Source organism: Malurus melanocephalus, unplaced genomic scaffold (assembly GCF_030028575.1).
Source record: "Malurus melanocephalus ecotype Western Australia unplaced genomic scaffold, MMel_1.1 scaffold_28, whole genome shotgun sequence".
NCBI lineage: Eukaryota > Metazoa > Chordata > Aves > Passeriformes > Maluridae > Malurus > Malurus melanocephalus.
Window position 1 is genome coordinate 2,243,409 of NW_026623260.1, and position 27,618 is coordinate 2,271,026.

Here is a 27,618-nt window from a genome sequence, read left to right on the forward strand (position 1 = left end):
AGCAGCACAGCAGTGTGCCCAGCCCTTCTGCTTTTCCYCCTTTTCCATATCCTCCTGGTGCTATATGATTCAGAGTATGTGAGAAATGCTGTAGGGAAGGGATCTCAAGATACCTGTCTTTTCTCCTCACTGGAGGGTATACAAGTGATGCTCCCTACGAGTCTCTGTGGTACAGGGAGAGGAGAAATGCCAGGTAACAGCACAGTTGTATCGTCCTGTTAATGCTGCACAACTTTTCATCCCTSCACAAGCAGAGCTGCTGTGGTGTCTGATAAGATCATCTCTGCTCTGGTTGCCTGATGTCTCCTATCAGAAATCTTCAAAGGTCCAAACGTGCTGTTGTTGAGATGGCAAGCAAAGAGAGAAGAGAGAGAGGGGGAGTTTGGATAAGATCACAATTTTCTTCTCTCTTGATTGCAAGCAGCTTATCTGAGTTTAACTGTTGTGGCTCGGCCTGTCTCTGCAAAACTCATCCCCTTTTCTTGCCTTCCTTTCAGAGGGTTGACGAGTGGATGGCAAAGGAAGGCCTCTTAGATCCCAGCGTCAAGTCGATTTTTGTGACCTGTGGAGACTGGGATTTGAAAGTGATGTGAGTATGGAAGGGGAGGGAGATTTTGCTGGGCTTTATTGCTCCATGCTTGCCTGTAGTGCATATATCTTTGTCCTTGCAAGCTTCCATAGTTGTTGTTTCTTAGGGAAATTGTTGTTTGCCATGCATAATTGAGAGTGGAGAGTTGTTTCAGAAGACAGGTGGGTGCTGGGCATGGTGCAAGATCACTGCTTAGGATATTCCTTATAGTGAGTGAAGCCTTTCAGAACTCCAAGAAAAGTTTAAACTGGAGCTTTGTGATGTTTTCTCTTTTGTCCAATATACTTTCCAAAGGAATGGATATTTCTGAGTGCATACAAAGAATGCTGGTTTTGTACACCCAAATCAAGTGATGATCCTTTACTAACTTCCACAGGCAAGGTTTTTTCTGTCACCTTGTTACAGTAACTCAATGTGATTCACAGAATACTCTTTGGAACAGAGTACAAGCCAGGTCTGGTGTGCTGCAGTGATGTTCTTATTGTTAAGGTCATCTTCATCAGCTGGGTGAATATCTGGCAAGTACTAGGTGGGGACCTGCACGGGAATCTGCAAGTATCAGTGTATGTGCATATTATGTTAGGAAAATAGCTAAACCACCAACCTAAAAATGTTATTATAAGAACAGAGCAAAATGTCCAAAAATTAAATTAGTTCARTCTTCAAAGCGCTTGCAGATCAGTGTCCTATAGTTCTGAATTCCCTTGGATTTGTATAATCTTGCTTCAGCTTTTCATTTCCCTGCGGTGCTCTTGTTACCACACCAGTTAAGAATGGGCTTGACACATCCCATCCTAAACTGACAGCCACAACTCGTTAGTAGTGTTACTTGGTTTTCCCTGTGACATTGGTTTTCCCAAGTTGGAAGCCTAAATAAACTRCACATATCCTAGGAGCAATCAGCACCGGTTCTTCCCTGCCGAGTGGTCTTTGCAGAGTGGCAGCCCCTTGCCTTTTTTTGGTGTGATTAGTGAGACATGAGATACGGAGACCAAAGCTCCACAAGTGCTAGTAGAGATGAGAAGCTGGCTCCAGACAGAGACAGAGGGGTGGTATATTAACTTTTGAGTCAAAATCTGGCTCTTTGCTCAGGCTGTGTSCAGAGCTGGTATATATTGCAACTTCTTGTGTTAGTTGCTTAAATTACGAGTAAGTCTTATTTTTCTTTATATATTATATTTAAACTTCTGTTAGAGACCAGCATAAACAGCTGCTGTGCTGAACTTCTGTTTCTCATTTATTCTATTTTCTCTGTTCTTTACTCCTATATTGCTCTTGTGAGAGTCCAATTTACCACTTTGGTGATGGTTGTGAGAAACAGTTGTCTTTGCTCCAAGCCTATCTTTCCATTTCTTTCCCAGTGGGCTGGCAAGATTCCCAGGTAATGACATCCTAACTTGGTGTCCATGTGGAATGTACAACCTGGATGTATTGGGTGGTTTTCTTTTTTCTTCAAAGCTCTACAGTGGGCAAATAGAGGTAAAGGTGAGCCCCATTTTTGGGGGTGAGCCATAGGGCTGAGAGGGACATGCTGTTCTGGAGTGGAACAATTCACCATTTGCAGTGGTCTCTCGCATGGATTGTCCCTCACTAGTCAGCTGGAAAAGAAGACTCCACTCCTGGCCATGAGGTTGTTGCGACTGGTTCATTTCTTCCTCTTCCTTTTAAAAAATTTTTTTAAACCATTAACTTCAGAATTCAATCCCGAAGCATCTCCAGGGCAAAGCAGAAAATACATTTTGTGTTTCCAAGCACATGGATAGCAGGAKTCAGGCTGCAGCCGCCTGGTGAGTAGCACATCACGCTGCTCCGCTGCCGATTGGGTGCTGCAGCGTGTAGCGTCACATTTGATTAGCACTGTGCCAGTGGATGAGGCTTGAGTGAGGACTCCCTGCCAGCCCTGACTTGTCTCATTTCCCATTACTTTTATCCGTCACCACAAATGCCGAGTCTCCCTCCTGAACTAATTAAGTTTGCGTGTGTTTAGACACATTGCCAAATAGGGTTTAGCAAAGCAGAACGGAGCATCTCTTTTTAAAGAGAAAAAGCGGAGAGCTGAAACAAGGCTTCTCAGACAGGGATACAGAGCCTCAGAAACATGGAACATCCATGAGGGATTCCAGGGAATCACCCCAWGCTTCCCTGCAGTGTAGCTGATGTGCTTTGCTACAGTGTTGASACCACACGCTGGGCACAAAAGGCATTGAGGCAGTAGGAAGGGAGGTGGTGCTGCTTGTCCACATTTGGAGGAGTGTAGGGGGAAGCATTGTGTGGTAGAAACCCATCTGGGTTCCAGAGGAATTGAGGACAATGAGGTGAGTGCAACATTTCCTAGCTTAAGGAGCCGCCACTTGTGAAAGGTCCACTCCTAACTCTGCTCTTTCTTTTCTCAGCTTCCTTRGTAATGACACCTGCTTGCACAGCTGCAATCCTCTTACCCATGTCTGGAGTGGTTTGGAGTTCTGTCCTCTGTTGTCCTTAGCTTGGCTGGTAAACTATGCAGCCTTGTTCCTGGCTTCTCCAGCAGTAACCTGGGCATTTATTTTGCCTTCTGTCTGTGTGTGCTGTTCTAGAGCTGAGGCATGGTGTTTTCTTGACTGGCCTGTCTACTGTGACAKTAGGTGCCACTGGTAGGTGCTAGGGAGGCACAGTGGGATGAGCAAGCTGGATGCGGGGAAGTAGCTGTAACGAAGAGAAATCTATAAGGCTGACAGTGGTGGATGTAGGGAGAAGGTGGGGAAATTGCCCTCTCTGAGCCAGGAGTTGCAAAATACTGTAGCACTCCTAGCTCAARCAAAAGCACCAGAGGAAGAGCGATTGTCAAGGTACTGCACTCTGCTGMTGGTGTCTGGCACTGCTGAGTCTGCAGTATTCAGGATGTAACTCAGCTGCTAAAGGATCAGTAAAACCTCTGCTTGGCTCAGGGTCTTCAGGGACTGAGGYACTGTGTGGCTACACACTTGATTGCTCTTGAATGCTGGAGCTTCCTTGGAAGACTGCAAAGCTGTTTGTCTGTCTTCTCTCAAATGACAGGGAGCACTACTCACAAGGAGTGGGTGCCCAGAATTGGACATCAAGCATCGGGGAAGGGCTTATGGGGGTTTAGCATGAGTCGAGGTCCTTGGCCATGCTACYAAAGGCTTTGTCATGGGTGTGGTGCACCATCAGGAGAATCCCTGTTGGAAGGATTTGATTGCTGCTGRAGAGAGTTCATTGCATGAGAGGGCTCCTAAATGGAGCGCTGATCCTCTACTGGATGTGCTTGGATCAACCTGCTTTCCGTGCTCGGTGTGTGTGAACCACGCTGGAGTCGGGGAGACAGCAGCTCTCCTGCCAGCCCTCCCCTTCCCTCTTGTTAAGATGCAATTTCTTTAATGAGGAAAGCCTCTTGAGTAGGAACATCACCTTTCTTGAAGGCTTGTCCTGACAAGGCAGTTCAAGCCGACAGAGTCGCATATCAACTTCAGCAAATATCAGTCACTCATTACAGAGGCTCTTCTCCCCCCMACCCCCCAGCAACACCCCTCATTCCCAGACAAGGGAATGAATCACACTTCTGCTCTTGAATACATCATGACAAGTCATGGTTCTAATGAGAGAGGGCCATTCATTCTGGGTGGAAAGTTCCCTGTGTCGACTCAGAAATGTTATTAATTAAAGAGAGCTACCTGAAGCAAAAGATGAAAGGAGCACCAGACCTGCCAAGCTAAAATATGAGTGGGGATACAGCCTCGTTAGGCACACGGTCCTCGGGCCTCCGCATGCTCAGTGGGAGGATTCCTTTAGCCTGTTGCAAGGAGCTATAGTCCAAGTTTAACAGCTCCAGGGATAGATTCAGATACCTGGTGTAGTCTGCTTTAGTGCTTGGACCTCATCCTGCACCTAGGTTGGAACTGACACTAGTCATTAAGCAAATAGCATTGATGTGGCATTGGGTGGYGAGGGTAACATGCCTCTGAAGGGACTGAGGGAGCTGCTGACTGCAGGAGACCGGCTTAGTGGAAAAGAGGGTACTTAGTATCTGCCAGAGTTGAGCCCTTGTAATATAAGCTCTTTAGTGTAGTTTATCTCTGCTGAAATGTCAAATTGCTTTCCTCTGTGTGTGGAACCAGTTTGTGGGCTCTTWAACACAATGTGAATTAATCTTGGCAATGAAAGAGGCATTTTTACCGTGTGTTCRTAGCTACAGAGTTGAGATACGGTGAGGTTACGTGATATGCCTGTGGCTGTGCAGGCAGGCAGAGGCAGAGCTGAAGCCTCATGTCCCAAATCTCAGACCTGCACTGTAATGTCAGAAGCATCAGTTAATCTTTGTCCTTCCAGATTTGGATTGTTCTGTAAATGCACTGAGCATAGCTAAAAAGCACATGCAGGCTTTGGTCTATATACTTTTGACATGAAGATGCTTGTACTGCACTTACTGTGGCTTATCAGAACATGTTAATTTATATCTTCACAGGAAACTACTGCTCAGTTTTTTATTTTCTTAAATAAGTGTTAAAAGGCAAATACTCTCTAATATAGTGATAAAACATAGTGAAGTGTCTTGAAATGTTTATAGCCCTTGGTGCTCTTCCTAGGTTGGATATTAGTAAATTCTAAGCAGTAAATTATACCATTGCTTAATTTTGTCTTACTGTTTTAATTCTTTCCTTGCAAGCTACACAGGCTGAGAGGATGCTTGCCTTCTCACACCATGTCCACATGTGGCAGTGGGTTGCTCTTTCCAGACCTCGGTCCTGGACATTTTTGAGATCACTCTTAGGTCATGAATGGAGAATTGTTGGCATTAGTGTCCCCAGTACATGCTATTCTTTGTCACAGGACCAGGAGGCAGTTTGTAGCCTCTGCCTCAGAGAGGAATTGCAGATGGCCCCTGACTGGGCTGAGTGGGAATGCTTAGGTAGCCATGAGGAAAGGCAGGAGAAGGCATAGGGTGGGCTGGTTGTGTGGCCACAGGGCAGGAGGTACGTTCAGAATTGAGAGTAACAAGAAAGGTTTGGTAACTGAAAGATGACGTAGTCACCTGCATTTAAAGCTAATAAAAGAATTCCTTTCCAACTAAGATCTTTGGATTAGTTTGGTGGTGTTTTTTTTAGTAGGGATCATTTTCCTGAACAAGCTTATGGTGTATCTCTTCACGCGGTTACATTGGCTAAACAAAGAGTGTGGTGTGAACTACAGTGAAGGGATGGGGCTGAGTATCCAGGGTCAGGAACCTTTTGAGTCAGCTTTGCTGATGGAGTTGTTCATGTAATTACATCCTAAAGTGCTTTGCCGGAGCTAAGCAAGAGAGCCTTGTGAGCATGCTCTTCTCTAGCACTTACAGGGAATAGCACTGACCCCATTCACTTCTGTGACCCTGCAGTCCAGCTTTTTGTTTTTAAGGAAAATGATATCACTTATGCAGAACAAATTTTGGATTTTAAGATTCCCCCTCGGTACACTCTTATTTAAAATAAATATAACAGACTTGACTTTTGTTATCCTTATGTAACAGTTCCCCTGGCTGACTCCTGTTCTTGTCTTTGTTTGAAATAATTGGTTGCATGGGCTTCTGCAAGTTATATTGTCCAAGATGTCTGGGAATGCCTTTGGGTTAAGCTTTGGACATGAAATCTTTGCGTAGGGATCATCGTACAATGGTCTGTCACCTTCAGGTCTGCTCCTTGTCTGGCACATCATAGCAAAGACATTTGTCATAGTCAGGGCTGTAGTGGCCACAGATTTATTGAGCTGTGGTGCCCAGTGCACTCTGGGGAGCAGAACTCTGCTACCTGGGAATTAACACCAAAGAAGTTGGAACCAGTGTGAAAGATGCAGGAGAAACTTATATATAAATTTGCAGTGTAGGGGAGAATGAGACAGACWGTGCATCACGTGCATTATTTCTAGCACTGAACCTTTGGGATGGAAGAATGGATGGAGAAGGTGGATTTTCCATCCCTGGGTAACTTAACTCAAGCTGTGTTTGAAAACAATCACACTGAACTGGGTGCAAGTTGTTGCCATCTGCTCTTACAGTAGGGWACCCTAATTCCCTCTGCACCAGGGAATCACTAAGGTGAATTCTGTGTCCAGTGTTTTAGTGAATTCAGGCGAAATGGTTTCAAAATCAATGGCTCTMTAATGGGAATTAGTGAAAAATACACCCTGGCCTCTGTCTATATGAGAGTCCTCTAATAGCAATTCAGTGATGATTCTGTGCCTTGGGGAGCTGAAAAGCTGCTTGGCTTGGGACTGCAGAGGACAACCACTGGAGGGYTGTTTGGCATCTGAATTTTGTTGTCTGTGACATGTGAAAAAMAGCATTAGCTCTACGAAGTGTTCATTTCCTCTTAAAACAGCTTAATTTTTCTAGTGTTAGACAGCCATGGTGTTTCATGCTGCGGCTGAAATGTCAGCCATCTCCCTTTGGATCCCAGCTCTTCTTATTTCACAGCTGAAGCTGAGTGGTTGTGTGCTGGCACCAGTGCTGCCCTCTCAGTGRCCTGGCTGGGAGAGATGTGCTTATGGCTCCTCTGCCTAGAGAGCTCTGCTTGAAGAATACTGCCAGCCTGGGAACAGCATCCTTCCTCTTGCTCTAGTGTGTGAGTCCWTAGCTTTCTTCAAAGTGTTTTATTTTGTTTGGATGTTTGTTTCCTGTTGGGAGCCATTTTCCTGGATGGGTTCAGTCCCTTTCCTCCTGAAGCTCCTGGCTGGCAAAGACCTACTGGGCCATCTTGAGGTCATCCCTGGTATTTTCCCTCCAGCATATTCTCATGTGCCTTGTCCAGTGACACTTTGCATCCTCAGGAGTGGATGAGTGGATGCGTGCAGTACTGGGAGGACACCAGAGCTGCAGACTAACTTTATGAGAAGAATCCATTTCATATTGGAGTCACCTTTTTCTGTGTTTGGCCAAGGTGCTGCCCTCAGCAGCCTGGCACCCCAAAGACAGCATCATGTGCTCCAGGATTGATGTGGATCAGGTGTTAGCAAAGATGTGAGTCATATGGAGGCAGTACTAGACAAAAGTAGAATAAGACAGGGAGGAAGGGAAGAAGAAACTGTGGAAGCAGGATGATGTYCTAACAGGGTTGTGTAGGGGAAGCTCATACAGCCCAGGAGTTCATCCTGCCTTGGTCCCACCAGCTTTGCCTCTCTTGGATCAGGGCTCTCTTTGCCCAGCACCTACACTCTGGGACACCCTTTGTTCTTCCTCCATAGATGACCTCTTGGTTATCTCTAATTTCCTTGCTTCAGTTTTTCCATCTGGGTGGATGTTGAGCCAGGTCTCGGTGTGGACTGTTGGCCAGTTTGCCAAAGGTGCCTGGGCACCAGCTGAGTTCAGTTCCTTGTCCCTGCCTGGAGTCACATCTGTCTCTGCAAACTGGGTGGATGGAGTAGGCTGGTGGGAAGTTGCCAAGACTTCTCCTCCAGCTCGCAGTGCTCCCAGCTCTGAAGAGAACTTTTACATTTTATGGACCATTTAGCTTCCCAATGGTGATCCTAATTCTTCACAGCATGTATGTGCCATTTCTTAGTTATTAAAAGGACCCCTGAAAAGGAGCTGCCTTCTGAGTCAGAGCTCTTCCATGCAGTTAATTGCAGGAATGTTTTCCTTAGACTGTAAGGTTTAATATTTCCAAACTCTCCCTATGCTAAGAKGGTGAATTAATACCCAGGCTTCCCCATGGCTGCAGAGACTGACCCTTGTTCACCATCAGTAAGCAGGCAGGGAAAGAGCRTTTATGCTGGGAGTAGTTCAGGTTTAGAATTGCTCTGGAGAAAGTCCACTTGATTTCTGCACAGAGCTTCAGGGTGCTTTAAAGATTGTCTGGCCAGGTGTCTTAGTCTTTCRTCTCTGTATCCTTATATTGTGTGACACTTCAGGTGCCAAAATTGCCCCCATTCCTTGAGGCACCAAGTAAGCACCATGTGTACTGGGAAAGGAGTGATTACCTTGGACTGACTGACAGGTCAGCCAAAAGTTGGATGGATGGGTGGACTGGAGGTTGTTCAGCCAGGGAGGTTCTTGTCAAGTCACGGTGCTGTGTATGAGAAAACAGGCAACAAGCTATTAGACTGTGGATTTCAGGTGTGAGGAAGCTGCTGAGGTCCACTGGCATTGTGAAATGCCATGTGAAATGTTACTGCTGTGCAGAGCACACCGGTGTGTTGGAATTAATGAGTCTGGTGTAGGGAGGGCACATGTGAACAGTCTGGAGGGTTCATGTGTGAGGGTGATGGACTTAGGCAGGGGTTTGTCATCAGAGTTCCTGAGTTTGGGAGGCATGTTCTCATGGTAAGACCACATGAAAAGAAATCGGGACTTGGAAGGAGAGTACTAAAAGTCATCAATTGCCAAAGTTGTTTTGTGTTTGCTGCAGGCCTGAAGCAAATTGCTGGCTTAAAGGGCTCTAAGCACCTGGGTCTTGCACTGGAGTYACAGGTAAGGTGAAATTGAGAAGGGGCTAAGTAATTAATTCCTCTTCCTGTGACCAGGATGGGAGATGATTCTGACTTGCCACTTCTCCTCAGAAGTTGCTTCAGAAGCTGGTAAGGACTCTGGTTGTGAAACCCAGGAAGCAAAGAGGATCCCTGGGTGCCTGACAATTCCTTTTCTCTGTTGGTTCTTTCTTGCAGGCAGCCTCRGGCTGCCTGTCTCTTTGTTAAGAGAGTGACAGCAATGTGACACCGTGAAAATAATTACTAACAAATCACGGTGGTGACTGCAAACAGCTCGCTGTCTTCAGAGGCATGTCAGGGAGCATTAGAGCAGGGCCGTGGGAGCGGCAGAGCGGCTAGGGGCTCTTTCTGTGCTCTAGGCTGAGGGAAGATCTTCGGAGACCTTTGGCGCCTGCCACCCCCACATCATTCCTTCCTCGTTGGCTCTTTCTTTCCTCTCTTCTCTGCTTTTGCCATCAATAATTAAGCCCATTAATTGCACAGTGAGTTTAGAAAATCTGCTGATGGTAAGASAGGGCTTCTGCCTTCCCTGGATTCAGTAACCAGCCACAGAACAATGAAAAAATTTCTGGAGGAATATCATGGGCAGAAGCACATCCAAGCTGTGCTTTCTGTCTTGCAGCTCTCATGTGTTGCCCTGGGCAGTAATGCTTATTAGTAGTGTGCTCCTAGATATTCATGGGCTGCTGGTACAGTTGGAGAATGGCCCATGTCCTTGTCCWCAGGAGTCTCCAGTCTCAGTGAATCTGAAATTAGGTTTGTATTAGTGCAGAGCATCACAGCAAATGTGCTGTCACCTGGCATGTCCAGCAAAAAAAAGTGGACAGAGGAATGAGGACATTCCAGCATACAGTAGAGATGGTGCCAATCACTGTGACTGAAGCTGCAGGTAAAGCCAATCCTTCAGGGAATAAGGAATAAACAGGTCACGTGTGAGGAAGGTGGCTGGTACCAAACAGAACAGGTGGGGGAGTTTCTGCACGGATGAGCCCCTGTGGCTGTGTTGGAGTGGGGACCCTTCTTCAGGGCTACACTGACAGAGTCTGAGGGAAGCTCCCTCTAAAGYCTCTCCTTACATTGATATAAAGCTCCCTGCAAAGAGAGAGTCCGGCAGAGGTACTGATAGGAAGCTGGAAGGCAGCTGCTAGCTGAAGTGTCCTTCAGCAGCATTGAAAATCAAACCCATGGCAAGCTTTGAGAGGGAGCTCACAGCCTCCCCTCCCCTCCTTGTTCCTGGTGGTATTTTGTCCATCAGTTTGAGAACAGGCCATGTTGTCTGGGGAGTCAGAGGGTGCAGATGGGAGCCTGCTCTACTCTGCAGCCTTCATTCCCATTCCCTTAGTTACTAAAGTGATTTTCCTGACTGTCACATCTGTAAATAATGTTGCTGGCGTATCYAGCTAGATGCAGAGTGGCGATGGATGGGGGAGGGCTGGCGCTGAGGGTGGCCGTAACAGCCCCTCTCCCCGACTCATACAATATTTATGCAGGGCTGGGAGTCGGCAGCTCTGACCTCTGGGTCGTGCTGTTAAACAGCTCCCGCAGCCCCTGCATCCTAATTGCTGCACTTGTCCTTTGCTCTGGAGGATTCTCTGCTCCTTCTCTCCAGYGAAGCAAATACTAATGGCAGCTTGTGCTTGGAGGTGGGAGCAGTCTCTTCCCCACAAGGAAAAGACAAACTTGTTTTCCCCTGTGCATGTGTGATTTGCACAGAAACCTGTCCTCAGACCCTGTTACCCAMCGTGCCAGTCTCCCCACTGCTATCAGCAGCAGAGCCCATGAAGCTGCTTGTGTGCATCACAGGGCACAGRAAGGTGGTTTATCCCATCTCACTGGCTCCTTATAGGATTTCTATCTTCCTGTTAGTGGGAAGTGGGAGGAAGAAGCAATCTCAGAAGTCAGTTGAGAGAGTAGAACTGGATAACATGGTGCCAGAGGAAGACAGAGATGGTGCCAGAGGAAGACAGAGATGGTGCCAGAGGAAGACAGAGATGGTGCCAGGAAAGAAGAGGGGTTCAGGCAGGGTCACAAAACAGAATGGCATCTTTTCTTCTAGATAAATGGTCTGCTTCAGTGAGTGGAAGGAGAAGTGGTGCAGAAGGCTGGAGACTCTGTGGGTGGGGGGCTCTTCTGGTACAGCTGTGGCTGGAGGTGGAGACAGACCTGGCTGACAGGGCTTTTCAACTGATTCAAGTGGTTCAAGAAAGTCCAAAAGATAAAACTTCTGATTGCTAGAGCTGCCGTGGTTTCCGCCCACGCCTTTTGGCTGGGCTCTGTCCTGCTTAGGGCTTCACAGCAAGTCTCTGTGAGTCCAGTGAGCTGGCTGACCATCCACGTCCCTTATCCTGCCTTCCTGGGTTGGCAGATCCCTTCTGTGACTGGAAAAGTGCTGTTTAGACTGGAGACTAATGGCCTTTAAGTGACATGATTGTATTATGTTAAGTGTCTATAGGCTTTACCATTAGGCACTAAACAGTTTATGACTCATAGCAGAGAAGCCCTTGTCCTGAAGAGTTTATAAGCTAAGTGGTCTGGACAGGCAAGGCATGGAAGAGGCGAGGTTTCCTCCTGCCTGTCGGAGAGCAGGTCTGAGGAAGGTGTGAGGCAGGACCTRTCTTCTCAGTTTTAGAGCAGCACCTTGCTCTAGGTCTTGCATGTTCAGCTTTCCTGGGGAGAAATACTTCTGACAATGGGATTTGTGAAATGGGAGGAGAATCACGTTTCATTTTAGCTTAGTTTTTTTGCATGTTTTTGTTTTGAGGGGGCTTAGGCATGGATGTGTTGTGGGTGCATCTGTTTTATCAGATAGATTCCCTTACTCAGTGCGTAATTACAGTGTTCCGCAGCACGAGTGTGAATGGTCCCTCTAAAAGCAGCTACTGTGTAGAGAACCAGGCGATTACTAAATTATTGTCTGTATGAAAGACTTACTAAGAGACCATATAGACAGAGAAAGGACACACGCTTTGTGTAATCAGGCTCCGCTGCAGCATGGTTCACAGAATAATTTAAATAGAGATCTCTAATCCAACCACCTGCTCAAAGCAGAKCTAACTTCAAACTTAGATTGGGTTGCTCCAGATCTTCTCCAGATGAGTTTGAATGTCTCCAGGGGAGGAGATTTCACCACCARTCCATTCCAGTGCTTTATTACTGGCATCATGAAGAGTTTTTCCTGATGACAAATTGGGCGTTCACGTGCTGCAGCCTGTGGTCGTAATGCGTGACTTTCAYTGAGAGCACAGTATTCATTTTTGTACACTCCTCTTTCACAAGATGCTGTATAACATCATGTTTGGTGAGCAGACAGCCTCTCACACCAAGTTTACGTGTAAAAATCTTCTTTTAAGGATTTATCATAGGGTCAGGTTCCCAAGGTGGGGAGGTGACTGACCTCAGCATTGGAGACATTCCTGTTTCTCTTTTCTTGAGAGCAGTGTCATGCATTTCTGATGTCAAAGGGAAGTCCACTGAGTCGTTCTCCCTTGTCTGGGAGGGATGGTGAGAGCATTTGCTCTATCCACCAATCTGGAGTAGTGTGAATCTGCTGCCTGCTGTGCTTCTAACCTCAGCTGAACCATGGAGCCAGCAAGGTCTGGCTTACTCCATGGTAATTAAGTACTTATTTAAAAATCAAAAAGCTCAGTTCTGATCCTGCTATCCCTGGCTGTTTACTAACTCCAGGTAGAGTTACTCCAGATTTACTCCCACATCCCTAGCAGCAGAATCAGGCCCAGTAAATAGAGCTATGAATCTTTTTAAGAGAAGCTGTTAAGAAGTAGCACATAGATTTATTGTAGCATCATGTGTGTGCAATTGTTGATGAACATCTTCTGTTGGAGGCTGAATACCTGCTGTGTTACAGCCTTGCTTTTAATGTTGAGATAGCATCTCTGCCAGCATCTTGCTGACGCACAGACAGATACCCATAAAAGGGCCAGATCTCACTTGGTGTTAAATGCCTTCATGTTTCATTAAGGTTGATGGCAGTGGAAGGCACACAGTGCTTTGCAGGACGAGTGAGTCACGACAAGCCACTTGCTCTATGTGCTTTTTGTGGCAGAATTATGTCCCTAGTTGTATACATGGCTCTGGCTGCGGTCTAAGATAACACCCTTTTCCATTCACTGCCTAGTGGCTTGGAAAGAAAGGGTCTTGAGGTTCTCCCAAATTTCTTAGTACCCAGAAAAAAATTAAGAGAATAGGGATCAGGCTGTTAGCATGTCATGGGTGCTCAGGCATTTCAGCCAGTGCTGCTGTGAGTCCTCAGTGTTAAGGCTTGCAGCTTGCCTTTCAGGCTTCCTAGGCAGGAATATATGTGGTAGAGAGAGAATACAGCTCTGTCCAGAGCTGGCATCACAGAAAAAGAAAGATCTGAAAATGCCAGGTATTAGCCTTGCTGCTTAGCCTGTGTTTTTGGCCTCATTACCCTAATCCAATTAAAGATTGATGGGAAAAGATAACRCACACTCCAGTGAAGGGGTTTATGTGGCAAGTGCTTTCCTTCCTGGGCATCTGGAGTGGCCTAAGTTATGTTGTGCATCACCACACCTCCCCGGGCCCTGCAGACCCACTGGTGCCTCCATGTGCCGTGGTGTGTGCTCTTCTCCTGCATCGTGTCTCTCTTATTACTAATGGAGCATGGATGCATTTTAGCTGCTGGTCAGCCCTCATTAATATCCAGAGATGACAGGTTGACATTTGTAAAGAAGACTTGCATTGACCTTCATGTTGTGCATCGGTGCGGTTGCCATACAGTGCCCTGTGCTGGATGCTTCTTCCTGCGCTGCCTCGGGAATGCATTTGTGTCAGCAAAGGGACCGACTGCTCTGTAACCCTTTGCTGCTGTCAGGATTCTGGGCAGTGTGTCTGGATGTCTCTGCATCCCTCAGCCCATTCCAGGACTGTTCGCTGTAGAGCCTYCATCCATCCCAGTGAACAGGAATAGAGGGTGTTGGGTTTGCACTTGTGGCTCCTTGTGGAGGTTTGTTATTTGGATACTGGGGCCTTAATGGAAGACAGTTTTATGCTGGTAGYAATGTCCCATCTTCTTCCTTTTCCTGGCTCTTGTCTGGGGGAGCAGCAGAAGAAAAGGCTGTGCTGCCCAGGCATCCTGAGTGCTGTCATTTGCTTGTCTCTTCCCCAGCTCACGCCATCCCGGCTTGAGGACTGCTGCAGCCTGCTCGGCAATGACATTTATTAACAGAAGGGGCTTTGAAAAAAGGCAGGCGGCTCCTGCAAAGGCTCTTCGCTGTAACTCTGTCTCCTCTCACCAGCCCGTCTGAGGCAATGGCTGCCGGTGTTGAAATTCATTAGTGTTACCTGACAGGCGATGGAGGCTTGCTCTGTCTGTTCCCACTTCCCTRCTCTCATGTCCCTGCTTCATGCATGCTGATATTTAAAGCTGATGTGTGGCTTATAGGCTTGTTGCACTGTGACAAGTTTGGGGGTGGTTGAGAGAACTGAGAGGGTGGAAGGAAAGCAAAGAGGGAGGAAGATGGGACCTGTCTCAGGGTTTCTGAGAAAGCCCAGGGCTTTTCAGACCCTCTCCAGATGAACTGTCTTTCCACATCTACTGCTTGTGAATTTTAAGTACAGYTGTGCAGGTGTGGTTTGTCCGGCACTCCTGGGGGGCAGAGAGAGATGACTGTGTGTGCTTGGTGAGAGTGGGGTGCAGTCACCTGAYAAGGGCTTATCTGGTGGAAAGAAAGAGCAGGTGAGCTTCTCTGGTCCCTTGGCTGATCTGTGGRGCTGAGAAGTGTGTAAGTGGAGAGCTAGAGGTCTGGCAGGGGGGTTGTCCTTCACTTTGGACAGAAGCCTCTTTGCACTGAGTAGCAAAGTGACTCCAGCACTGAGGAGGAGACACCTCTCTACCAAAGCCTTCAGTTACACAGGAAAGTTGCCCTGGTCTAACCTGAATTACTGGGATGAGAGAGTTGGGGTTTGGGGATTTTTTTGACATGTATATCAGCATGCTTCAGTTTCCATGGGCTGCAGTGTGGCTTGGGCTGTTCTTTGTGCCTGGGCTGCTCTTCAGTGCATGGGTGGTGTGATATCACGCTGTCAGAGGTCTCCTGGCCTGGCGCAGTGATTTTGGCAGCTTACAGTTGCCTCTTAGGGAGGGTGTGGAATTACCTAAACTGCTTTAAATTCCTGGCTTGGCCGCAGCTCATGTAGTTCCAGGTTAAATGCAGACAGATACAGCTTTGCCTATTACGGTGCCATTTCTCTGCTAAATCGTTTCAGGTGTCTTTTCACAGGATGTTATTCCCTTGCTAGCTTGTTCTGTTGGGAGAGGATACCTAAGCTTTCCTCTTGGCCAGGCAGACATCCCACTCTGCATCAAAACAGAGAAGCACTTCTGAGCTGCGTGGTCCAGAGTGTTGACCAAAAGCCTTGCTTTGACCCAAGGTGCCAGGCTGAGGTGGTTTGACAGCTCCTCTCTTTCGCCGTGGTGCTGTTATGTGCTTCAGCATCTAAGCAGCTTCCTTCTTCAGTGAAGGATTTCCAGGGCAGGAACCTGCCAGTCCTCTCCTTTGCAGCCCAATGCACTGTGGTTGGCCAGGACACAATTAAAATGTTCTGCATCTCTTACAACRCAAGGTCTCCAGGGAATGGATTTTTGGGAAGGTTAAGATCAGGTCTATAAACCCCAAGATTTAATGTCCCTTTATCTTCCCATAGAGGAACTTGTTCTTTTAACTGCCTCAATCTCGATACACCCTGTGTGTTGCAAGTGGCCCAATTTCTTTGTCTCCTGACATCCTGAACCCAGAAGCAGATGGACGTTAACCAGCTCTGATTAGTTGGGAGAATCAAGCATTAATTTTTTATACGCAGAACCACCTGAGTGACGGAAATCAATTACAGCTGCCCCTCCCCCTTCCATATTAATGTGTTGGCTCTGAGCAGAGATGGAGGGACCTGTTGAAACRAGAAACCCCTATTTCTTCATTTGACCCTCTAGATAATTAGGGTTAAATTGATATGCTATCGCACTGGTGACACATTTTATCTGCCTCTGTTTGTACAAGAGGATACAATAGTGGAGGAAGGACCAATTTGTGCCCTGCTCTAGCTAACCAGACTGAGATAAAAGGTGTCACTAGTATGATAACGTTCTTGCCTCATGCTCCTTTATTGTTGCTCAATTTGCCTTTTTTTTTTTTTTTAATCCTGTTCTTTTTCTTTCAATACCCTTGGTCATATTTTAACTCCATGCCATCGCATAATGACGCCCTGCTAAATGTGTGTGGAGATAGGCAACTCTGGCTGACAGCCTTCCCTGATAACCGAATTCCAGCCCATCCATCACTAGGCTGCTCTCCTTAACTTAAGGAAAGTGATAACTAAAGCAAGGCCGTTTATCACCGCTGAGCTGTGCGCTTCTTGCTGCCTTGGACAGAGCTGGCTTCAACAGCAGAAATGCAGCCATGTCACTTCACCTCCTATTTGCATCCCGTTCATCTCCAGGCCCCGTTTACCCTGCAGGGTGGTGAAGCAGGGCTGGATGGAAATTGGAGCTTGGGGTGGCAAAAGCTCTCTGAAAACAGTGCAGAGTTGCCACTGCTGGCCATGGTCTAAGAAAGATTTTGCTTTGCTTGGCTGGGGGAGGAGAGCGTGCTACCTGATACTGCTTGCTCTTCTGCCCAAAGTGGGTCTGCATTCTGGGAGCAGGCAGAGGTCATATACTCCCACCTCTGCTTCTGGGGGGACAGAGCACCACTGAAGAGCTGCATTGGAGGCTGGAAAACCCCACAGCCATTTTCAARTTTCTCTCTATCAAATTCAGTCAGTGTCTGGCTGATGGGGTAGTTTTTGAAAGCCAGCTTCCTTCCCAAGGAGTGAGAGCATCAGTGTTTGGGAAGCCAGTTAGACCTCGTTCAAAAGCTGGAAGGATCATGGGATGTTGAATGCAGCAAAATGTGCCATCATTTCTCCCTTACTTGAGGGAGGGCCGAATCCTGAGCAGCCTGCTCAAGCAAAGCTGCCCTCATTGAGCAAGTTTTGCTCTGGCAAGAGCAAGAAGCCATACAAAGCATAAAAGCTTATTTGTTCAATAAGTGAATGCTCAAGTGAGTRGTGGCCCTGATAAACAGACATACTTCCTTACAGGTCACAGTACTTCTGTTCCCCAGRACAGCCACAGATGTACCTTATTCAATTCAGCCTGGAAAAGATGGTGGAGAAAGTCCTGCCTGTCACCAGGCTGAAGGGGGGGGGGACCACTGCAGGTGACACTCTTGGAGCTGGGAAAAAGATGTTGCAGGGGTATTTTCCTCCCCATAGCTACCTGGAAACCTGGTTTCTGTGCAGCAAAAATCCCCGGTTCCCTTTGCCAGGGGTGCTGCATATTCGGACTAAACCAGACCCATCTAGCAATCCTTTGCTAATCCTCGCTCAGTGGCTGTGTCCTCAATGGCCTGGAGCCACCAGGACTKCCTCTTGCAGCTCAGGGATAGACTTATGTTGTGGTCTGTGCTGCTGACAGCCTGCCCAGGTTATAACATGAGTGTTGGTCTCCTGCTGCTTGAAAAACTTGAAGCCCCTCTGCTGCTGACAAGAAATGAGGGGAGCACAAGCATGGAGGGGGAGGGGGAATGTCCTGGGGTCACACAGCTTCACAGGCAGTTTCTGGAGTTGTTACTTGTTTGCAAAAATGCRTCATTTATTTCGTTGACATATTTATTTGGAGCATTTATTTTCTCCAATTAAAGACCCACTGTCCAGCGCCCAGGGCACACTGCCATCAGTCTCAGGGTGAAAATAGAACCAGACTGTCCAGTTTGCTGGGCCTTTTGGTCCCACAGGGATGGCAGTGCTTTAGATGTCATTCATTGCACTGGGTGGTTTGCTGTCAATTCCTGTGGCTAACAAGAACAATGCTGCACTTAGTTCTTCTGGGCCCTATCCAGATGTTAGCTGAATTGATAATTTTTCCTCCACCTGGAGCTAGGCTGAGACCTGTATTAATGAAAGCCTCTTAGSTTAGGAGGAGAAACTTCTTTTGTAACATACCTAGCTTCTGTCATCATCCTCTCTARCTAAATGTGAGCAGTCTGAAAGAGGTTGAGCTAATCAAGTGCCTATATTTAGACCAGTTGTTTGTTTTAGATTTTTCCTCTTCTTGTATCTTTCTTGATTTGGGCACCAGCAAAAGGTAGCTTTCCTGCAGAAAGAGCTTTGTTGGCATGCTGATTGGGGCTGGTCAGGTSTTTTTGCCTAAGGGATGTCATGGGCAGCTGTGTAATGGCTGTGAAATGCATGGGCCAGGCTGCTGTTTGTGTGGCAGCTRTGCAGTAGTGAGAAATGACTCCAGGTGCTTTATTTCAGTGCAGTGGCATCAGATGAGCTGTGCCCAGGAATGGGACTGTGCTGTCAACTTGCACTGCTTACCCTGCATACAATCGTGGCCCTGCTCCTTGGAAGCTCATTCTTTTGACTTCCTGCTTTCTAAGAGCTTCCTCTGGACATTCTTATTCAAGTGTGTTTGTATGACTTAAATTATTGGTCCTAAATCATCACATGTGCATCTTCTCAGGACCAGGCATTTGACTTTGGCCCAGAAAGGCTATTCCTTTCTTAGCCTAAGCAGGGCAAAGRTGGTACACAGGTGGGTTCCAGTGTGTGCTGGCTCTGTTGCCCACATATTCCCAGGAGATTCCTTTGGATGTGTTTCTCAGCTTCCTTCCTTTTCTTCCTATAGAAATGGAGGAGTCATCAAGACCAGACTGCTCTGGTACTGCACTAYCCTGAGTCTCACATTATCTGCAAGTGCATTATCTGTGTTGCTCCTTCATCCCTTTCTTGGGGAAATGTCTGGAGAGATGCTTCCCTGTACACCAAAGGGCTTGGAGTTGGGCTGAGCATGCAGATACTGCCAGGGATGCTGATGRTGCACCTTGGGGTGTTTACCTTGTATCCACTTCTCACCAGGACTTGTTCTGTATCACAGTCTTGAGTCTGAAGTCTCGTCTATACTGTTCACTCTTTCCTCCTTGGAGAGCAGAAGAATTTGCCCTGGACRTGGTGGTCTGTGTTCAGATGACTAAGCAGCTGATGCTGGCACTCATATCTCTTCCTCCTACCCTACAATCTCYTCCTACAACCCTCATGTGCCTGAGGAAGTTGGGAGATTCCCCACCCCTTTCTGTTTGCAAAAGCCAGTTTCTGGGGTTGTGACTTTTAACATGCACAAACAGCTCTAATTTAGTCATTTATTTAGTTGACATATTTATTTGGGATGTTCCTTTGCTTCACTTAAAGATCCCGTGACCAGTGCCCCAGGCACACTCAGCAGTATGTGAATGAACAAGATCCATCAATTACTCTTGATCAGATCAAAGTGGCCAGGGAAAACTCATATAACTCATGTCCCTGCACAGGCATGGCTGGAGCCACACGACTCAGTGTTCTGTGGCTGAGGGGCACATCCTCACTCCCCTGCAAACRCACTGGGATTGGCATAGTGTGGGAGAAAAAGCTTTCCTGAGGTGCTGCTGTCCCTTCAGGCAATGCATCTCCCTTGCCGGTGCTGTTTTGTTTAGAGCCCTATTCCATCGGCTTATTATAGGAAGGGAGAGCATAAATGTGTGTGCTCACAGCGCTGGCTGCTGTGTTCACATCCCTACTGAGACAGTGTGCACCACCTTGTATCTTCAGAGTTTTGTCTGCACTCTTATTCCAAGCACCTGCTTGGAAAACAGCCTCTGCCTTCTTAGCCCGACAGCGTTGCTATCCAGAAAGCACTTAGGTGCTTCCTTCCCTCCTTCATGTTTCATTTGATGTTTTAACCATAAAGGCCAAATGGAGAAGCACCAGGGCACGACAGGTGAATTGTCAGTCCTTCTGTCTACCCTGTAAGCCGCTGGCAGAGCAGGATGATTTTGAGGGATTTGTGATGAGTTCACTTAGCCAAGGACAGCCTAGATACTCCAGTGGTGTTTGTGTGTTAGCTAGTGTGGAGAAGAGCTGAGTGCTGCAGTTGCACACTGCAACTGCTGTTCAAAATATTTAGTCTAAAAGGTTTCAGCAGCCTGGATGTGGCTGGATGTATAKAAGTCTTAAGCCAAGCAGTACTCATGAGATTTTTTTTTGCCAAGAGCTATGGTGTTTCTGATGTTGCAGCATGATGTTACAGCAGACTTGAGAGTCTTTTCCATCTCTGAACAAAATGCACTTAAGAAAACAGAGTTTGTGTTGTCAAGACACTGATTGAATCAAACTTGCTCTTTCTTCTCTCTTACAGGTTACCAGGACAATGCCAGTACTTAGGGCTGCCGGTTGCTGATTACTTCAAACAGTGGATTAATCTGAAAAAGGTACTTCTGTGCAAACTGCCATGGTCCCTGTCTCCCGGTCTCCCTCCTCCCCTTGTCCTTCACTTTTCCTCTTTAAGGAGGTGTCTAATAACTACTGCTGTTTTGCATTGAAATGAGTTATTTTCTCAGAAGCTGGGCTGAGCGAATCCTCCAGCTCCCTATTGTATCTCTTCTAATAGAGTCTTACTATACTTGATGGGATGTGTTCTGCAGCTGGGGAGAATCCCATTGTGGCAGGCACAGTGAGATGTCTCTGCATAATATTGGGACACTGTGGGACCCTTTTCAGTGCAGGTTGTGTTGTCGCTGGTACTGCTGACTCTGTTTTGTTTTGCAGCCATATAAGGCTCCTAGGGGCATGGTTCCTGTCAGATGAAATTCTGGTTAATAAATGTGGAAATACTCCAGTATAAAAATCAGCATTTCTCTTTGTGGTGTGGGGAAAGGGAGCTGTCTCAGCAGCACATCTACCTAAGAGATCAGTGATCACTTTGCTGAGCAAAATGCCTTGGACTCAATACTGTCTGGTGCCTTGTCTTTTGCTCCATGCCTTCACTGGGTGGTTAAGGAGCAGCCTGCAGTGCATCCCCAAGATCTCCTGGCACAGCTGCTTCATCTGCACAGAAAAGCGTGGTGATGCCATAAGTCACAAACCAAAGTGAGAAGAAAAGAACAAGTGTGATTACAGGCARTAGCAGGGTGAGGGAGGAGGCTGCAGTCTGCGCACAAGAAAAACTGGGRTGGCCCTCCTGGTTAAACCTTTAGATGACTAAGATTCCCTTCCCCCATCCAATTTGGTGCTTTATTTGGGTTTTTACGCTTTTTCCTGGTAATTAGGGGTCTCAGTAAGCAGAATTTGCTTATAAACAGCTCGTTGTTCTTGCGGGSTTTTCTTTTGTTCTTTTATTTATTTATTGTTTTAAATGGAAGCGTGAGTGACAGGCTGAGCGGCCACAGAAGGACAATTTGCATGATCTGCTCCATCAAATAGGGTAGAACATGAACTTAACAAGGGATGCTGGCAGCACATTCCTGGCTGAACTTGTCAAAGGGTCTTGTATTTCCCTGCTGTCAGAGCAAATCTTTTGGCTGATTGCTGGTCCTTGGTAAATGAAATCTGAAAGCACATTGGGGCATTCTGCAGTTCAGTGACCATTAATGATCGCCATTTGAAGTTCACTAAACTTCCGGTGAATGGATAGCAGCTATATAACCAGCAGGTTGATGGCTGCAGAATAATAATACTAAAAAAAAAAAAATATCCCTGTGTACTGTGATGTTTGCTAAGAAGTAGGTTGATCCAGACATACTCCTCCTCTGGGCCTCAGGATGAATGACTTATGGCTCTTTCCCATAGTTCCAGGCTCTTGGATTTAGTGTGTCAGGAGCTGGGATTCATCATTATGAAGATGTCCAGGCAAGCGTCTCTTCTTCAAGATGAGCGTTCATGTATTGCATGTCAGCAAATACTGTGATATTAAGCTGAGGGCTGCTGAGCATCCATGAAGTCCCAAGCACAGAGCTAAARGCAGGAGCAGGAGGGAAGTTGCTGCAGTGAAATGTTCCCTACCCAGCTCCCTGGAAGGGTCACATGCTGAGCATGTAGGATGGGGGCATGTGGGTTGGGTTGTCCTCCTCTGCAGATGTGTTACTTGGAAAGTAAAGCTTCAWCCTCCTTCAGATTCTGCAGGAAGGGGATGTGAGAGAGAAATGTTAATCTTTTTCTAACCCCTCTTGTCCTTAAAAACAGTGAAGTTTTTCTGACACTTTCATATCTGACACCCTCTGACACAGAGTGGTTCCAGGGACCCTGTGTCGCTGTGGGAAGTGACCCATGTTGCASAGTAGAGCAGTGACCTCTCCTGTCCTGTGGCTAAGAGCTGCTTCTCCTGGGAATTGCTCTTACCCCGGGGTGATGATCTTTCTATGCCACACACTGCTTTCAGGTGCTTGTAGGGCAGCTACCTGTATGTTTTCACAAGAGAGGATTTTTACCCAGCCTGGGTAACTAATTCTTTGCAAACAGAAGGACCCAGTGGAGACTCAAGTCTCTATTGAATGAGCTTCCAATGTGAGACAGATTAGAATGGACAGGTAACCAGCCCCTCCCTGTTCTTCCCTGCATTGCTCAGGTGGCCCSTTTTCCTCTCCCTCTGGCACGTTCCTGACTTAGAAATACCTTCTAGCCTGAGTCTGCCTCTGACCGGATCCACGAAGTAAGTGAAGATGTTGGGGGGTGGGCAGGGTGKGGAGTGTGAAACTGATGATTTCTAGGTCATGAATAATGCGAGACTTAAATGTTTCAGATGTCATGAAAACAGGCACATGTGTGAGAGAGCAGATTCCTGCGGGATGGCCTCATCTGTGTCTGCTGTGCCTCCTTTGAGTCTCCTTATGAGCAGTGATAACAAGAGGACCTTTCTAAATTAGGGAGCTCCTGCTGCAACTACCAGGCAATGCTGAAGTGGGATTACACACAGACWAGTTTGTGAACCTATGTGTAGTGCAGTAGCAACAAAATATGTTCCAGATTCCCTCTGCCCATGCACACACAGCTTCAGGTCCTCTTCATCTCTGTTTTGTATCATCTTAAGAAACAGCTGGACTCCGTGTCAGAGTCCCAGTGGGGTGCTCCAGAGCTCAGCAGATCTTCCTGCAGTGGTGAGAGACTCTTTCTCAGAGTTCATTCACCAATAAACTTCACTGCTGTGCTGCAGGAGCAGTTGAGGTGAGAACTCTGTGCCTGCAGGCAGTTTTCACATTTTCCAAGACAGGCATCTCAGGCAAGCTTGAGACAGGAATTGCCACCAGTAGCTGCCATGCTTGCTTTGCCTCAGGCAAACCTTCTGGCCATTCAGATGTTGGTGAGCTCCACATCTCACTGCTGCAATGGTGGCCACCGTGTCTTGGCATCAGTAAAGAAGTCTTCTGTGGAGGAGAGAGTGGGGGAAAAAATCTCCCTGTGCACTTGACCATGTTTGCTAAAGTTTTACCTTGCCCTGTGCCCCCCAGCCTGCTAATGCATCCCTTCTGTCAAGCCTGATCGGTGTTTGCTGACATTTTTAATGTCACTGAGCGATCTTGTATCTCTAGTGAACTGTCAGTGTAGAGCTGACTCRGGGCAGAGAGTTTATCATGTTCTTCACTTTGATTAGCTCAGCCTTGTGGGAGGGCAGYAGAAAGCAGAAGAGGCTTTCTTTGAATGCTGCAACATTTCAGATATCCCCTTAAACCATCTCAATAGAGAGAGCCACCATCCCATCTGCCAGTTCTCCTTAGGTATCTGTCATGTCGATCCACAGAGGCCCCTGGGTTAGGACTGAGGTGCAGAACCTGAGCTACATCACTGGAGCTGGATGCTCAGGGTGGAAATAACAGAGAGTGCTTCATGTCAGGAGAGAGGGGCACCGGTGCAGTAATATGGGCAGAAAGCAGGAGCCGTGGGTCAAGATGTATGCAAGAAGGAAAGCTGCTGCAGCCAACAAGCTACAGCCAAGCTACTGCCCCGAGAATATCCTCAGATAGCCTGGGTAAATCCATTACTGCTCATTCTAGCACAGGATCAGTCATTTGTGTTTCCTCTGCTCTTTTGGAAGCCTCTGTGGTTTGTTTTCCAGGTCCCACTTGAGTTAGCAGCGTGGTTGGTCCCATGAAGAGTCCTCACCTCCGAGGCTGGAACCAGTGCTGTGTTAGGCTGAGGACACAGTGCCTGTAATTGCAGGGAGTCCAAGAGCCTGGGAATGGGAAACCCAGCAGGCAGTAGGAGTTGTCAGCACCCCTGAGCTGGGAGCATGTCGCTGAAGGGAGAGTGATTTAATGGAGGGAGAAGGTGGAAGAAGAGGGGTGAAGACAGATTTTCTTACAATGAGCTTGTGTGAGAACATTAGAGAATTATGAGGGTATCAAAATGGCCAGACCAAAGGTGTAACCCAGMTTTTCTTTATGTCAGAGGCCAGTAGCCAATGCTTGCAGGTGTAACAGAGAGACCATGGCTCAAGTCAGCTTTCTCTGATTCCCAGCAATTGTCTCCTCAACAACTGAGAGCTGTCCCCGGACCACTGTGTCAAGCACCCACTGTTTGTACCATGTCTGTCTATCAGGARCTTGTACATCCTTTTCTGAATCTGCTCATGCTTTTAGTTTCTACACCATCCTGCAGCAATGACTTTTGCTATTTAATTATGCATCAATTATACTCTGTTTACTCATATATTGTGTGAAGATGCAGGCCCCTTTCTTTCTTTTAAACCTCTTGTCAGTCCATTTTCTTGGGCCTAGGTCTTGCATTGTGTAAAAGAACACGTATTTCTAGTTCTTCTTCGTGGTGTTCTTCTCAATTTGAGACCTTGGTCATATTCTTGTTCAGTTGTCTCTTCCAGCACAACAAAACTTGGAGGGCTGGAATAATGACACTTGTGGGCTCTGTGACTCTACAWCTGGTTTGTGGAACTTATTTTTAACACAGTGTACAATATCCTAGTCTTCCATTTATTCTCTAGATGTTTTGCAATTAAAACATGAGTGCTTTATGTACCCACTAAGGGTTTGTTTTATTCCCTGTTTCTCCAATATGTTTTTTTTTTAAAGAAGAAAATCTTCATACCCATCACAGAGCTGTCCCTTTCTCTGCACASCTGTCCTGGCATTTTGACCATCTTTGATTTCTGTTCAGAGGGTGCAGCATGTCTTTAGATACAGGAATAGTAGTTGCTTTAGGAGTGACAGAAAATTGGTCCTAGTTTGACATCCTCCTGAAATTCAGGGAAGTTTTTATGAAAGGCARAAGTTGAATGATGTGTGTGAAGGAATGCAACTTTGCTTCTCTATGCATGATGAAACAGTTGACAGAGYCTTGGGGAGCACAACGTGTCCATTCTGGGGTGCTACAGCTGAGCACAGAGCTGGCCTTTTCCAGGGTCAGCCTTTATTGATCTGTAGATACTCCTGGTTGGAGGCAAACTGTTAATACACATGCACAAATGTTTTAAGGTCACCTACTTGCATTGTGAARTCTGTCAGAGGAAGCATGTAATAGGATGTTTTTGTTAATATTTGGCTACTAGAAATAAACACATCTTAAACAAACAAAGATTTGCTAACAGCTTTCTGTCTCTCCTCTGAATTAACAATTCCTTCWGCCTTTGGGGTGGGAGGAGGGGYTCTGAGTAGTTCTCAGGCACTTGGTGCTGAAGTGTCTTGAGTGCTTTGGATGAAGATCATTGAAATGAGTGGGAAATGGTTTATGTGTTAACCCATATACCTGGAAGTTTCTTTTGTGAGGTCTAACTTCTTGAGGACTTACCGTGAGTGTTATCAATTGCCTGTTTATTGCATTACTGGCTGCAGGGAATATAAAATGCTTGGTAAGGTGAGAAATGCCAGAGGAAGACTCCTCAGACAAAGTGTTTCATGGCCAGAGCATCAAGCACATAAATAAACGCTGCCTCCTAATGCAAAGAACTGTGCCCAGTGCTTTGCTGGTTTGCAGCATGGGTGCATGTTCTGAGACCCTGTCACACCCTCCTTCAGTGGGACCTGGGCTTCCTTGGTTCYTCACCCCATTGGTGAAGCTCTTGGCTTTGGAAAGTTTCTCTCCGAGGGCAGGAATGAGAGAAATGTTGTGAAAGGAAACACAAGGAGAAGTGTGACTCCAGGGCTCAGGGAGTATCCCTTTCACAGAGATGAGGAAARGAAAGTGTCTGTGGGATGGCATTGGTTCACAGTTGGAAGGAAATGGAAGGAATTGCTTGTAACAGCAAAATGACTGTGTTTAATAAATACTCAGCTCTGTATTTACAGAAAGGCAGAGGTTGCCATATTGCTGAGCAAGAGGTTTGCTGTTGCAACACAATTTTCTGATAAGTGGTAAATTGGTTGGCATTTTGCATAGCTGGTCTACAGGAGTTTTAAAGAGCTGGCTGAGATGCCCTGGACTATTAATAAGTCTTTGAACATGGGGGAAGTTCTRGAGGACTGGAAGAAAGCTAATGTTGTACCAGTAATTTAGAAGGGCAAATGGGATGACCGATGAAGTAATTATAGCCCTATCATCTTGMCATTAATTCTGGGCAAAGTAATGAAAAGCCAGATATCATAGTTGATTAATAAAGAATGAAAAGAGGGTAATATAATGCCAATCAATGTGGATTTATGGAAACTAGATCTTTTTCAAACTAACTTGATATTTTTTTTATGWGAATACATGTTTGGTTGATAAAGGTAACCATGTCAATGTAATATACTTCTAGAAGGCATTTGACTTGGTACCTTATGACATTTTGATTAAGAAACAAGAGTGATACAAAATCAACATGGCACACATTACATTGATTAAGAAAGAGCAAACTGACAGCTCCTAGCATTTAATTGTAAATGGATAATCATCATAGAGTGCATGTCTTCCTACTGAGGTCCCACAGGGATCTATTTCTCAGACCTCTTGTATTTAACACTTTTGTCAATGCCCTGAAAGAAAACATAAAAATCATTTTCGATAACGTGTGCAGATACTGCATCCAGAAGGTGGTTGCTGTTGGATTTATAAACAGGCAGTGGTGAGGAGGAGCAGAGGGGCTGGATCATTTCTTTCTTTGGGAGTAGTTTGACCAGTATGCGATGTTGGGTCCCATCTGCATCAAAAAGAATTCTGAAACTTGAAGAMTGGATGAGAACTTCAAGACCAGGAGAGCACTTGCCATGCAGTAACAACCATGGGAGCCATTTAGAGTACCAGAGAGAAGGATAAGGGCTGTAGTCGCCAAGTATGTAAAGGAAGAGCCAAGACATGGCAAGAGGTTCCTTCACAGAAGCAGAGAAAAGCATAAGCAGTTCCAGTTCCTGGAAGCAAGGCAAGGTAATTCTGGTGCAGATCTTTACAATGTGGAGTAATTATTGTAACAACTTACCGAGGGCTATGGTGGATTATCCAGCTCAGGAGGGAAGGCTTTTTCCCTAAAATCATCTGCTGGGGTTCAGACAGGAATTGGGGGCAGTGCTGTGGCCTGTGCAGCTCAGGCCAGCCGATGGCGGCGGTTTCTTGTACTGTGATGATCTTTGCCCGTCCATCTCGCACAGCTCTGGCCGCTCTGTTCCTTTGCAGTGAGAGCACTCTGGAGAGCTCCTGGCTCAGGGAGCACAGACAGCACCAACACCACAAGGCTGGGAACGGAGGGGGAAGCATCCCTGGGAATGTGGCACCTCTGGCACAAGGCAGAGGAGCCCTCCTGCTCCAGAGCTGGAGCACAGCACCATCCACGA

At 46.7% G+C, this 27,618-nt stretch overlaps 1 protein-coding gene across 2 annotated transcripts in view; it reads left to right on the top strand.

The window, feature by feature from the left end:
• The window catches only part of ERI3 (ERI1 exoribonuclease family member 3), a 117,701-nt gene that overhangs the window by 20,539 nt on the left and 69,544 nt on the right, over positions 1-27,618 (top strand). For both annotated transcript variants that reach the window (XM_057390617.1, XM_057390616.1), the window contains exons 4-5: positions 498-589; positions 20,289-20,361. In XM_057390617.1, the coding sequence (XP_057246600.1) occupies positions 498-589; positions 20,289-20,361 (165 nt within the window). The remainder of the gene's footprint in view (positions 1-497; positions 590-20,288; positions 20,362-27,618) is intronic.